Source organism: Gambusia affinis, linkage group LG04, assembly GCF_019740435.1.
Source record: "Gambusia affinis linkage group LG04, SWU_Gaff_1.0, whole genome shotgun sequence".
NCBI classification, from domain to species: Eukaryota; Metazoa; Chordata; class Actinopteri; order Cyprinodontiformes; family Poeciliidae; genus Gambusia; species Gambusia affinis.
The window spans coordinates 32,149,413-32,164,720 of NC_057871.1; the positions used below are offsets into that span (position 1 = coordinate 32,149,413).

The 15,308-nt window shown below is 40.5% G+C and overlaps 1 protein-coding gene across 3 annotated transcripts in view; it reads right to left on the reverse strand.

Moving 5' to 3' along the window:
- LOC122829855 (voltage-dependent T-type calcium channel subunit alpha-1G-like) overlaps window positions 1–15,308 on the reverse strand; it is a 174,154-nt gene that overhangs the window by 136,091 nt on the left and 22,755 nt on the right. For 2 of the 3 annotated variants that reach the window (XM_044114740.1, XM_044114741.1), the window contains exons 2-3: window positions 13,989–14,070; window positions 13,646–13,899 (exon numbers count right to left, since the gene is read on the reverse strand). In XM_044114740.1, coding sequence (XP_043970675.1) covers window positions 13,646–13,899; window positions 13,989–14,070 — 336 coding nt within the window. The remainder of the gene's footprint in view (window positions 1–13,645; window positions 13,900–13,988; window positions 14,071–15,308) is intronic. The other variant, XM_044114742.1, reaches the window with a different exon arrangement.

Sequence of the window (15,308 nt, forward strand, 5' to 3'; positions counted from 1 at the left end):
TTGGTATCTCTACCAAATATGTGCTGCAATTTTTTCCACCATGCAGTTACCATCATTCTGTCATTTCCCAACTTGTCTTTTGAAAAATGTCATTATGAAAAAATGAATTGTGGAAAATAATCAAACAAAAGTTTAAAATAATTTGCTCCTGTCTCCCATTGGATGTGTGCATCACTGATAATTGTCATGTCTGCATAATGGAAGTATGCAGACATGCTGTCACGATAAAAAATTTTGATGGTTGATAAATTGTCCCAGAAGTTATTGCGATAAATGATGATATTCTCGTTTCAAATAATATAATGGTAACAATGGCATAATAATACAAGAACACATTCTCAAAGATCAATAAACTTTATATTCTAATGAACAATTGACACTGGAATTAGAAGATATTTTAAGTATCTAAAATAAACAAAACAGAAACAACAAATAAAATGATTTATGAAGCCTCTGTAAACAAAATTATCCTCCAAAGAAAGGGAGGGTTGAAACAAAAACACCAGACTGAAAACTTTGTCAACCAGTTTTTGGAAGAAGGAGAATGAGAAGAGAGAAAAACTATCAATCATGTAAGTGATTGAGTTTGTTTAAATTCATTATGTGATTAGTTGATTTATTGCTTATTGTGACATTCCTACCTGTCCTTCACATTGTCGTTATTCAGATTCAGAAACAACTTCTCACACCGTTAACCGCAGAGCAGAGACTAACATATTGACCAGAAAGCCCAGGGCTGTAGTTGGCTTCCTGCTTTGGAACGGCCTCCAGTCCACTTGCATTCTCACTGCCTTCCAACCGCATCAGAGTTCACTTCAGCCGACCGACACCTAGATTTTTAGGAGGATCAGGGTTCACTCTTTTAGTCCGTTTTGGAATTGAAATTTGTATTCACACTCCACAAACAAATCGGACTTTCTAGATAAACGGATTAGAGACTCATTAAAGTGGGCTAAACAGGGCTGGTGTGAATACACCCTTAGTCAGTGTTACAGATGAGTTATGCAGTTATTGTTATAAAGATTTTCCCTACTGGGAAAATGTGTAATTCTCAGAGAGATTACGTTGCCTTGTTCGAAATTTTAGCTGTGATTCTTTTTACATTTAATGTCTCCTGAATATTTTTGTCTTTTGAAAAATAGCTAAATAACTTCTGCAGACTTCCTGGTCATATTTGGTTTAAAAGATAATTCACTAAATCTTGTTTAAATGAGATTAAGTGTGATTGTGTATTATGAAGGTTGGTCCAGTTGTGTTTGAAATTGTCAAATTTGAAGAAAGGGGTTGTTTCTTGCTTGGTACCCTGTTAAGCCTTGATGAGATTAGACTTGCTTCAGCAAGTTTAACCTCATGATAAGCTTGAACCTTTATGGTTCCTGAACAACCTAACCCATATTTACTTTCACTTGAGGAGGACAGCTAGTTGACCCTAACCCTATATTGTTAATTTTAATTTATTTTTTTTACCACAACTGAGTTTTCTAACAAGAACTTCAAAATGTAGGTACTGTGCTTAAAAACATGATTCCATTCCCCAGAAAGAGGTCAATTTAAATCAATCTGACCATTTTTGCCATAAAGAGTGGTGTAATATACACTCAGAAACATGCCAGAAGATTCCACTTGTTAAGGGACATCTAAACAAACATTTCTGGATGTGTAGGTATATATTTTAGATATTGTGCATTTTGGCTCCATGTTGATGAAAGAAAATCCACAATAAATTCAAACTTGCACCCCCAGGTTTGTGTTTTAAAAAATAATTCAAATTTTATGTAGTATTATTACTACACTCTAAAGAAGCATTTTAGATGCATCAGAAAAGGCCAGCCCTTCTACAAAACATGTCTTTCTGAGCGCCTGAAAGTGAGGAACTTATCTCCACAGCACCCCGCTGAGTTGTTGCCATGGATGCATCCCAGGTCACTGGACTCTCATTGTGTCAGCACTAACTTACACACATTTGTAAGTTAGTACTTACAGTTGAGCAATAGTGCACGCACTAGCAAGCGTGTGGATTCAAAAGTGAGGAAATGCCAGCATATAAACAAGGGAATCTCCCCAGGAGAGGCTCTTCGGAGGAATCACCTGGTTGCTTGGAAACAGTGTAGCTCTGCCCAGACGACCCGATTGCTTCTGCCTGCAGCTTTATTTTCGTCAGATGTTGCCCAGCTCTCTCTGTCTTCACAGTGCAGTTAATGGAAACAGCCTCATTTTATTATGCATGTTAACAGAATTCCTTGCTTTACTCCTTTTCTGTCTTCAAGCATAAATTACTGAGTGATGTGGAAGGAAACCGAGGCTGGAGTTTGTTCAACAGAGATAAAAATGTGCTTATGCTCAGATACAAGGTGGATTATCACTGATCAAAGTTCTATTTCTTCTTCCTTTCTCATGCCTTGTTTTTCTTGCATATTAATCACTTGCTCCTTGCTTCTTTTTTTTTTTTTTTTTTTTTTAACCAAATAGCTATGCTGTTTTGAATCCTGTCTGCAATTGAGTTTTTTTGTATCATTTTGTATGAAATGTGGTTGTTGGTGTTGAGGACAGACATGGTCAGACCCAGGATGGAAAGCAAAAGTGAATTTAATGATGAACTATTAGTAACGAAAACCAGGAGGCGCAGCAGAATGGTGGCACAGACTCTGTAGACACAGGGAAGTGAAACAGACAGCAAGGACAGGAACTACAACGACAGCAAAAACAAAACCACAACAAGGATCCGGTGGGGAACAAGGGACACAGGTGGGGTTAAAAAGAGGGATAAATCAGGGAATCGAGACATCTGGGTTCAGTTAGGGGGTAGATAGGACAACACAGGGTCTACATTAACTAAGAGAAAATGCATACAAAACCCAAATCCCACTTTTTTTGTAATGTACCAAGTATTTTTTTTCCAGAAATAAAACAAAGTTTATAAATATCAATGTAAATTTCATGAAATTCCCTTTGCTGAAAAACACTCCAGTGTCCAGTGACGTCAGTCAGACCAACTTCCCTTCTGACACAAAACCATCTTGGTTAGCTCAAGGGAATCGAAGTTGGAGATTTTATAACCCTGCTGTATTTGTATATTCTGGATTTTTTTTGTATTTTTTTATTTTATGGGTAGTGTCCCTTTAAGAGAACTGAATGACATTACTTTATGGCAGCATTCCCGCTGCAGTTGCTAGGGCAATTCCCGGGCTTCGGAGTTTCACAGCTGCTGCAGAACAGAGACATGCTAGTCAGCGTGGCTTCTGCATATCATCTGACTTTTATGCCTCTATGATGTTTTCCTGCTAGTGCATCGTTGTGAGAGGAACGTTGGGAGGATGTTCAAGTGCCTGCAGAGGAGGAAGGAGAGGCTCCTGAGTTTTTTTCCCGTGCTCGTGGACACCAGCTGCCATCCTCATTCTGGGTCCCTATCCCAGTCAAGACAGCCTTTTCCTTCGTATGCACCAGACACACACATACAAATATAGTGCTCTATATGAACTTTATTTATCTTTTTGCTGGCCAGCCTCTTTTGTTTTTTCTACCAAGGACCTTGTTACGCTCATGTTTGGAGTGAATGTTGTTTGTTTTGTTTACAAGTAGACTCTGATTGAGTTGAGATGAAGTTGGATGTATTTCAGTCCAGTAATTTGTAATAAACAAAACTGGTTGACAGTAAACTGCTATATGAACCTGACTAAATTCTATTCTTTGGTTACACTTTCCAAGGAAAAAAGTGACTTCCTGTTTTGAGGAGGCGACAAACAGGAAGCGTTAAAAAAACCCGGTCAAATACGAAAATATTCCGTTATTTTTTTAAAATGACAGGACAATTTAAAACCTGTCCGTCATTTGACAGGTTATAATTAACATCCCTCACTGATGCACACGGACAGACACTATAGACTTTAAGTTTGTGCAAAGATTTCATCGCAGAGGCAACTAAAATCAATCAATAAAAGAAAAAAATCCTTTCTGAATATTATCTCATGGACTTTCTGACCGGAGCTGACAGCGTGTTGAAGAGTTATGGACCGGACGCTTTGGAGCGTCTGGTTAGGAAGCTCGTTCCAAACCTTTGGTTGAAATGGCGTGTTTAAGTCAAGTCTCTATTACAGACTAGAGAAAACTAAAGAGAACGCAATGTTGTGTGAAACCACTTAGTTTATCTTGAGGAAATAAATAAAAGTGCAGAAGTTAATTAGACCGGCGGTTTTCAAAGTGTGAGGCGCGCCTCCCCTGGGGGGCGCCAGAGCACTTTAGGGGAGGCGCGGTGGGAGGGAAAAAGTAAACCGGAAAAGCTATCTGCTTGCTGTCTACTGATGTGAGAGAAACGTCTTTTACGCACACGATCAACTCTGTGGATTTAGGAAAAAGTTGGTACTGTGGGGTGCGCGTGTGGAGCGGGGATCAGTGGAAATGTTTCCCCCCTTAGAGGATGTTTTGGCCAGTGACGTCAGTAACGTTACTGATGTCAGACCACTTTTTTCAGTAACCAGTAATCTAACGCGTTGCTATTTCAAATCCAGTAATCAGACTACAGTTACTTATCAAAATCATTTTTGCGTTACTGCGTTACTATCTTCTTTAGTTATTTAATCGTATTTCCTCTACTTGTCTTGTCGAGTGACCGACGTCTCTATGCGACAGAAATGTAAACAATGGAGGAAGATGCGCATTTTGTTGGTAGAAAAACTGGAACTATTTTCAGTTTCTGTCGCCAAGTCTGATTATTATAAGCGGCTTTGGGCTTCATTTTTTAAAAGTCGCTTGCAAATTTAATGAGTGGCGGGTTGCGCCTTTTAGGCTCGTTTTTGAACGTGAAGTTGTTCATTCGGGCTTGGAAATAAGCAGAGACTCATAATAAATCCCAGAATTTGTCCGTCATTAAGGTAGTTTTAGTCAGTCTCTCTCTGTCCATCATTTCCCGGATGATCGGTCCCGCTGTGTCTTTGTTGATGTCAAGTTAATATATTACCTCTGAATGACGTCGAGCTTCGCGTTGCGCTCCAGAAAACTGCAAACATCGAGACCAATATGAACAGCGCAATAAACGTGAAAACAGCCACGAATGAACGTGTCTGTAGTTGGCAATAGTTATAATGGCAAGTTAGCACCGTTATAATTATTAATATTACGGTAAGTGTCGCAGCCATCTGAGCTGTGGAGCTGCAGGAGGAGCTCTGTGCGCTGCGACATCAAACTCAGGGGCGTAACGCAGAATCTGGAGGCTGGGGGGATTTAGGGGGGGGGGGCTTTAAAATCCTTCTTAGAGTTTTCCAGACAACAGTGGACCACACAAATTACTCACGTTTTTTTATTTTTTTGTACAATCTCCTCTTCAGTTCAACCTTATCAGTGGAGACACATTGTTGATGTTACCATTATAAAATAACTTACAATTAAGTATTAGCAAAGATCAATGTGATTTTCACAGGAGGTGGAGCGTTGTTGTTAGCAGCTGCTGAAAGTAACTAAAAAGTTACTTTTAGTGTAACTTAGTTACTTTCCAAGTCAAGTAGTCAGTAATATAACTAAGTTACTTTTTCAAGGAGTAATCAGTAGTCCGATTAAAGTTACTTTGAAAAAGTAACTATGCCATCACTGGTTTTGGCCAGAGCTGGGCTGAAGGTGGAGTTTTTACAACTCCACCCCCCTCCGCCACCCTCCACGGGGCGCAGCAGGCATTGTGCTCCTTGGAGGGGGGCTCACCCTTTCATACTTTGAAAACCCCTGAATTAGACCGTAACATGTGCAGTCTGCCGCAGCAAAGAATTAAACTGAACTCATCCTGCGGTTTTAACTAATGGAGCTGGAAGATGTTTACTGTACCTCCCGCACCCATAAGGAGAGCGGCGTTCTGGAGGAGCGCGGCAGACTTAACATCTGTCTGTTTCGGAGAAGCGAAACCACGCAACGAGATCCTCGTAAAAGCGCATTTCCGGATCGAGCAGAGGGTAAAAAGAATAATAAAAATAAATTGATCGGAGAAGTGTAGAGTGCCTTCTCCGGGTCAGGGGGGGTGTCCTGCCCCAAGTGGAGGAGTTCAAGTATCTCGGAATCTTGTTCACAAATGAGGGAAGAAGGGAGCGGGAGATTGACAGGCGGATTGGTGCAGCGTCTGCCGTCAAGCGGGCGCTGTACCGGTGCGTCGTGGTGAAGAGAGAGCTGAGCCAAACAGCGAAGCTCTCGATTTACCGGTCGATCTACGTTCCCACCCTCATCTTTGGTCATGAGCTTTGGGTCATGACCAAAAGAACGAGATCGCGGATACAAGCGGCCAAAATGGGTTTTCTCCGTAGGGTGTCTGGGCTCTCCCTTAGAGACAGTTGTGAGAAGCTCAGTCATCTGGGAGGGACTCAGAGTAGAGCCGCTGCTCCTTCACGTCGAGAGGAGCCAGCTGAGGTGGCTCGGGCATCTGGTCAGGATGCCTCCTGGACGCCTCCCTAGTGAGGTGTTCCGGGCACGTCCCACCAGGAGGAGGCCCCGGGGAAGACCCAGGATACGCTGGAGGGACTATGTCTCTCTGCTGGCCTGGGAACGCCTTGGGATTCCTCCGGAGGAGCTGGTGGAAGTGGCTGGGGAGAGGGAAGTCTGGACCTCCCTTCTGAAGCTGCTACCCCCGCGACCCGACCCCAGATAAGCGGAAGAAGATGGATGGATGGATGGATGGATGGACATTGATCGGTTTGAATCACGCAGATCCAACTGACTGATGAACTAGCGCGGATTTCTCTGCGGATCAGGAGGAATTTATGAGGCTGTGCGTTCAGACCTGAGCTAGTGAAGTGTTGGTAATTTAATTGATGTTACAAAGAACATAAGATAGCCGTTGTTGTTGTTGTTAATTTTATTGCCGCGTGCTTTTACACGGACATGCCGGTTAAACTGTAAATAAAGTAAAATCAAAACATCAATACTTAGTATTGCAATATTAAATAAACACAAACGTAAACATAGATTTAGGAGCTAGGCTTGACTTGACTGACCGGTTATAAGGCAAAGTTTATTCTTAGAACACTTTGTAAATAATAAACATCAGCATTCAAATATCACAGTGCAGAAAAACACAGCTAGCATTTGGCTAATGTAGGGTGACCAAACGTCCTCTTTTTCCCGGACATGTCCTACTTTTCAGACCTAAAAAAATGTCCGGGGGGAATTTAAAAATGGTCCGGGATTTTGGTCAACTGCCTCAAAACACATTACATAGTTTACAGTGCATTGTGATTACATTGCCACTCCGTTCCACTACTCCATTCCAGGTTTCTTTGTATGGCAAATTAGTCACGCCTTCTCCCCAAATCCAATCACGTTGCATTATGTGTGTGAGTGTGTGTGGGAAAAGTAAAGATAGCTGAGTTGACTTGTACACCGGCCGCTAGACTAGTTAAACCTTAAGTGTGACAGGCGATAGAACATGTGTGTTCGCCGATTCTACGGCAAAAATGCCTAAACGAAAGTGTATGTTTACGGAGGAATTAAAGAAAAGATTCCCGTGCTTTCATCAAGGTCGTGATCCCTATGAGGCGGAGTGTTTGACGTGTAAGTCAGGCACTAATGTGTCTGTGGCAAATAGAGGTGCCAACGACCTGCAAGTGCAGTGAATTCATCAAAGCACGTGAAAGCAGCCAGAGGCGAAAGCTCTTCGGCTAAAGTCACAGATTTCTTTGTGACAAAGTCAGACAGTGCAGCCGTCACTGCAGCAGAAGGAAGCTTTGCTTTCCATACTGTTAAGGTCAGTAACGAGACACAGTATTTTTTTATTTTTTGGGGGGGATTATGAAGTACCCCCCCTTTCCCCAACAAAAAGAAAAAGTGTCCTCCTTTTCAGAAACCCAAATCTGGTCACCCTAGCTAATTAGCTCTAGCAAAATCACCAAGCGTATGCTTAGAAAAGATAAGAAAAAACCCATCACCCCACAGCTTACAGCATTAATATAACTCCCCACATCGGGCAACACTCATGAACGCCAATGGGATATGATTTTATGGCAGATTTAGCTTGTTAGTTTCAGCTAACCCTAACCTAAGTGCACTACTGGTCCACTGCACTCGCGTACCAATGCAAAGCAACTACTGAGCCCTCTAGTGGAATAGGAGTGAATCCAACAAGTGAAGTCCCTTAAATGAATTTATTATAAGTTATTGGGGCCACAGCCAGTTTTTGTCACTACAGAGAAAAGGTTTGATGCGTTTATGTGTGATGGAATCTGGGTTCATGATTAAAGGTGAATATTAAGTAAACCACATTAAAATGCAGCTGAATAGCCTATGTATGATTCTAATTTGACGGGGATAAATAGAACATGACCAATTATTTTTAATGTGGGTCAAGATGACGGATAACAGGTAAATCTGATGAGCTTATGAACATGTTTAGGCCCCCAAGTTTGTGATTTAGGGCAGAAAAGGAAAAAAAATCCTGCAATTACAAAAGGCCTTTATATCGCTTTGCTGCTCGGACCTAACTGAGTTTTTATACTTGAAATCTAATTTAGCTGAGGTTAGAATGATTTGACATTTTGTTTTCCAAAATAAGTAATTAGATCCTGTTACATAACTCTTTATGTACAAAATAAAATAGTCATATTTTTATCCAGTATTGATTTGACTATTGGGTCATTGGCTTGCTCTGTTTTTGTCCTGTCTTTCTCTTTTCTTGGAGCCTTTCTCTGCACATCCTCCAAATCTACAAATTATGGATCTGGTCAACCGGTCTCTCAATACAATTGATCAAATTTTCCTGACGAGAAAACTGGACATCGGAGAGCCCTCTTGTCCTGCAGGGTCACACCGGGTGGGATTCACCCTGGATGTATTAATGACAACAGGATTTCTGCTGTTTGGGGATGGCAGAGTTTATGCGACAGCTATCAGCATCGACAAAAACATAAACAATGGAGATGCGCATTTTGTTGCTGGAAAAGCAGGAACTTTTTAGAGTTCCGGTCATCAAGTCCGATTATTATAAGCAGCTTTGTGCTTGTTTTTCTTTTTTTTTAAGTCGCTTGCAGACTTAATGAGTCGGTGCGGTTTTTGGGCTTGGAAATAAGCAGACATAAACCCCAGAATTTGTCTGTCATCCAGTTCGTTTTAGTCAGAGTCATGATTCATCCCGCTGTGTCTTTGTTAATATCAAGTTAATATATTTGCTGTGAATTACCCAGAGCTTTGCGTTGCGCTCCAGAAAACTAATATGAACAGTGCAATAAACGTTAAAACACCCAGGAATGAACGAGTCCGTAAAATTGTGCAACTAAACACCATTATAATCAGTAATATTAAGATAAGTGTCACAAATCTGTGCAGCGGGACATGTGAGTTGTGGAGCGGCAGGAGGAGCGCTGTGCGCTGCGCTCTGACAACAAACGCGGGGCCGGAGCACGGAACCTGGACGCTGGAGTGGGCTGTGGGGGGAGAGGGGTCTTTAAAATCCTATCTATAGTTTTCCAGACAATACTGGAAAACACAAAAACACGCACAAATTACTAAAGTTTTTTTGTACTGTTGTAACCATTAAACAATCTCCCCTTCAGTTCAACCATATAAGAGATACATTGTTGATGTAATTCTAAAATAACTTGCAATTAAGTATTGGCACAGAGCAATGTAATTTTAACAGGAGGTGGAGCGTTGTTTTTTTCAGCTGCTGAAAGTAACTAAAAAAGTTACTTTTAATGTAACTTAGTTACTTTCCAAACCAAGTAATCAGTAATCTAAGTTACTTTTCCAAGGAGTAATCAGTAATCTGATCATAGTTACTTTTTCAAAGTAACTATGCCAACACTGACTACATGTATCTCACTCCGCAGCCTGCCTGTGCAAAAATCAGAAGCAATGTCATGAGGAACTATAATGGTATGAGAGTGAATGAGAACGTTTGCGTGATGCAACGGAAAATGACCTCGGCGGTAAAACCCGTCAAAATGCATCAACACAACGAATCTAATAGGACATTTAAAAAACAAACACTTAAACGAGCATGACTATATTGAGGCTCACTGCAGGAAAAATCAACATCTGGAGCAGCCAGGCAGCAGTAAACCAGCACACAACCACCAACTCCTGGAAGAGTATGACGGTCAGAAAGCTAAACCAAAATCCTGATAAATAATTCCAGTCAATGAGCTGGCTGTGTAAGATGTAGGTTCTGCTCTTGCTGTTGGACCGCTGCTACGTGCTACTGGTAGTAATATTTCACAGATGCTCCACCCGACAGTGAACTCTCCCCCAAACATCTGCTTAAAGCTGCAACATGTAACACTTACATATGTATTAAAATGTTTGCTATGAGACAGATAATCTCTGAAAAAATTTTAAAATATCGATCTCCTCTGCCTCCTCCTGGCATTCTGCAGAATTACTCAGCTCAATCAGAACCAGCATTAATCAACTGGCCAGTTTTGATTTAGTAACTCAGGATAGTTTATTTTGATGCAATTTGTATTTTACTTTTAACAAATGTTTCCCTTTTTACCTAATTTTATTTGATATATGCAGTGTTGTGAGATTAATTTGACTCGTATAATTTATGGTATTGAGAACTTTAGTGTTAAATATTATTTTACTCATTTCAAGTTTTTCAGTTGTTCTTTTGACTGAATAGCTGCTGTATTGTGCCTGCAAATATTTTGCTTTTTTATCTCTAAATTATGTGATTTTATTACCAGATCATTTTTAATTTTGCCAGATCATATAGTAGCATTTATACTTGAAGTGAAAAATTAACAGTCAATCCAGATGATCGGCAATGATCATGGGTGATCAGAATCGCAATCAGCAGCATTCCTAGTTTTACCCCTTGAATTTCTCTATTTTTTTCCCCTGGATAGTGCATGCTGGGAAGACGACACGGTTGGGTCTGTTCTATAGTGGAATCTACAGGGTAAACACAGGAAGGCTAACATTAGGCTAACAAGTTGTTGTTTATCATATTGGGCTTGGTGTAAGTTTAGACAATATCACACTGTGTCACTGCTGGTTATGATAAAAAAATAAATAAAGAGTGAGGTGAGTCTGGATCGCGTCCCACATGAAAAAAAGAAGAGTGCAACTTCCAGAGGACTTCCAGAGGTGCCCTCAATATTTCTCTCCAGCAGACATTGAGTCATTTGTACGAACAATCAAATAAAGCTTTCACAAATTCCACACTAGGTTTTAAATATTCTGCTAGTAGAGCATAATCATCTAGTCCAGATTTGAAGAGTCTAGGTGTCAAACTTTTTTAACTGGAGTAGAATAAAAGATACTGAAGGCAGTGAAAAAAGAGGTGGAATTGCCCTTTCGCCTTTTCCAGAATCGGAAGCTGCAAATGGAAACCAACTTCAGCTTCATGTCTCTTAGCATAATATCCTTATCTGGGACCTCTATAGACCACAGAACACGTAGATCATCCTGTGTGTCTCTCACTTAGACTCCACTGCCACTAGCGGCACTGCAGAAACTGTACAAACAGCCTTTTCACCCAATGAAGATTGGTGAAGATTGATTTGAGAGGTTTCAAAAAGTTTCTTGGGATATTGAGAAAGTAAGTTGGGATTTGGTTTTTTTTGTTGTTGTTTTGTTTTTTTTCTCCATACACCTTTACGGGCTTCAAAGGCTGAAATTTTGATTCTGATGTGTTAAAAGATTAAATATTTCCTTATTTGTAAGATCGATACCAACAACAACTTTACAAGACAATCAGTATTTCTCATTTTAGCGCAGTGTGGTGTTGCGTTCTCATAACATTTTGACTTTATTCTCATATCATTACAACTATAAAGCTATATTTAAAACAAACAAGCAAAAACAAACAAAACAAAAAAAAACTCACAGTTACTCGTCTTAAGCAAGTAACTGTAACTCTCAGAAAATGGCCAGGATGATGCACTTTTCTTCTCTCCTGACAAGATGAAATAAAAGATATTGTTGCAAATTTTGCACAAAAATGTTTAAAACATTTCTTTTGAAAAACAAGTTGAAGAAGTTGAAGAATGAATTTTTACAATTTAAAAAACATGTACAGTAAAAATGTACATCCCAGCTGATCATTTGTACTTGTATCTGTTGAGAGTGAGCAGTTTTGATTAAATGTTACTGGTTGAGTTAAGAAACTGAACTTGGAAATTGTTTTGAAATTTAAAACAATAAAATGAGCTACTATCGCTCATTTTGATAATTGGATCATTTATTGATGGAGCCAGTGCATAGTATGGTTAAATTATTAAATATTATCAGATTTTCAATATTTCAGTATTTGCATTGGGGTGAGGGATGGAGGGGCATGAAAAAATGTATCCCTAGCTCTGCATTACAATGTCACCAGAAGACAGAACCCATCTAAGCACTGAACAGATTCTTAGAACACATGTTCCAAGAAAATTGAGGATTTGCCACAACTTTCTCCACTGAAGTTATATTTTTATCTAAAGAGGGACAATCTAGAGTTATAGATATAGAGTCAATGCACAAAAGAACATTTCCAGGATTAAAGGACTAATGTCTCAGTCACATCTAGAGAAACTCATTCATGCATTTATCTTTAGTCACATTGATTACTGTAACAGCATCTTCACAGGTCTGTCCAAAGAATCACTCCTCCAGCTGCAGCTGATCCAGAATGCTGCTGCTGATGTTCTCACTAAAACCAGGAAGATAGAGCACATCAACCCAGTTCTAAAGTCCTTCACTGGCTCCCTGTAGCTCAGAGAATAGACTTTGAAAAACTGTTGTTAGTTTATAAATGACTGAACAGCTCAGCACCACAATACATTAAAGATCTGCTCCAGACCTCTCAGGTCTTCTGCTTCTGGTTCTGCTCTGCAACAACCAGAACCAGAACCAAACTTACAACCATCAGATTCATTTCATTCACAGTGATTCTTGCTGCCAACCATGCTATGCTACGTGATTCTTTTTCCCCATTACTCCTGGTGTACATTTTATTTATTCAGCCATTATCTATCTATATTTTATAGAGAACACAAAGTGCTGACTGGTGCAGCAACCCACAGACATGCCACAACAAGCGCATAACAACATACACACACACACACACACACACACACACACACACTCATAAAGTCATAAGCTGTGGAAAATATTCAATTTGGACAGCCTCAACAAATCCCTGAGGTCCTGCTGACGTTTATACTCTTCACAGAATTGCTGGCCACTCACACACACACACACACACCACTGAGCACCGATAACCGGGCCCAAACACTCTAGAACCTTTATCGGTGGAACTGGATGGAGGCAGAGAGACAGCGAGAAGGAACAGGAGGTGAGAAGATAAAGACAGCAGTGGAGTCAAGCTTCTGCCATATAAATAGAGGCCAGTAACAATGCAACTGACAGGTAGCTGTAACGCTGCAGATTCATTAGGGCTTGTCACTATGGAAACCTGCAATCAGGACCAAAATCCCAGCAGTGTCTTTCCACAAGTAATGGGCCCAGGGAAATACCTGAGCTCCTCCAAACACACATCCATATGCAAACACACACATAAGCATGGCACTGACCTTTCTCCCACCTCTGCTGTGTTTGAAGGGAACATAAACATCTTGGCGTTTGTTACCTTGTATGTACACCCATTCTGAGGAAGTGCAGAGCAGAAACAGACACTGAAGTCATAAAAAGAGTAGTGAGCATGTTAAGGAGTATTTCCAGCAGTAAAGGATATGGGTGGCAGACAACACGAAGGCACCAGGAGCGGGGAGGGCTGGTTTGGGTCAGAGCCAACAGAACCACTGGTGCTAAGGAGGGGTACGGCAGCTCTTCCTTTTTCTTCTCCTCCCCTTTGTTCTCCAACTCTTCTTCCTCCAATGACACATGCATCTTTTCCCCATCCTCTGTCTCCTGCGCTGGTCCTTCCTGCTGCTCATGTAGGTCTGGCTCCTGGGTGCCCGTCATGGCGACACCGTGAACAGCATGAACCTACAAAAGGGGGCAAATGGGCACCATCAGATTGTTCCTCCTCTGCAGGCTTTATTCATTTGTTTTTCTGTCTCCAAACCAAACTCAACTGTCTCTGTGTTTTCCTCACATCCACCCAGCAGCAATCCAGTCCAGGAAACGTGGACATTCGCAGATCCAAACAGAAGTAAACTAAATGATGTGCAAGAGTGCAAACAGGGTCAGAGATGACAACAGGAAACACTCATAATAATCCTGTACACATCTGTGAAACACCAGGCCATTACTGCTGAGGCTTTTAATCCAGACTATCTCCAAACAATCTGGATGTAAAAAAGATCATTTATCTGTCAACTTTTTTTCCTGTCAAAAGAGAACAAAGGCTGGCACTGGGAACTGAAACTGTTTTTCAAAGCAAAACCAGCATAGCCACAGCAACACCGTTGGATGAGAGAGTCTATTTGGCTGTACACCACATGCTGTTAACTTCAATCATTTTACGAAAGTTAGTACCTTAACTTCAATTTAGCATTCAATACCATATTTACTTATAAAACGCTTACTAGCACTGATTAGTGTTAATTTTTAGATGCTAACTTTGTCACAGGATTAATTTTTCGTAGTGTGGTGTGGCAGTAAATCAGTGCTCCATATCCAGTAGTTGCTGTCCTGGGGTTGACCTTGAGACCTTTGCTTCCTTCTCTCTCTGCTAACTTCCTGTCTGAGGACTGTCTAAACGATTCCATTAGCACCACAAAAATATTTGAATTGTTAGTTCATGTATTCTGTTAACTAAAATCAAACGTTCGTTCAAATAGAAGCCAGGCTTTATTATAAAATATATTAATTTGGAAAAACCTGCACCACAAGCAATTTTACAATATGAAACATAGAACGCTGTACGTTTCCACCTTTATTAAAATACTGACACTCAGAGGGCCTGAAACAGGTGAGTAGTCCCATATAAATCAACATATATTTGGTGCATAGTGCACTAAAGTGTTCCTAAAAGTGTAAAGTGTTGACAGAGCAGCTGCTCATGAAAGCCTGGTGGTTGTGTATCATGACGTAGTAATTCACATAACCTGAAAAAAACCTCAAGCTAATATTCAGTACAAACATTTCTCAGCAAATTTGTAATTCTTTGAGCACAAGTTCAAATATTGTGTCTTTCTGTAAAGAGGGGTTTAGATAGAATTACAATCATGGAATAAAAGAAATGCATTAGGTTTAATTTATTACATTTTGTAATGTAAAGGGGTTGGCAAAATCTACAAGAAGAGCTGGGGCTCTTGCTGGAAGGTCAGATAATACTACATGTATCAGAACATGGCAGGAGACACTGAATTTACACGTCAGCTGTTGAGGTGACGGAGGGAGTAAAGAGTCTGGCTCTTATGAGTTCATGTTTCTTTCTTGACCGATATACA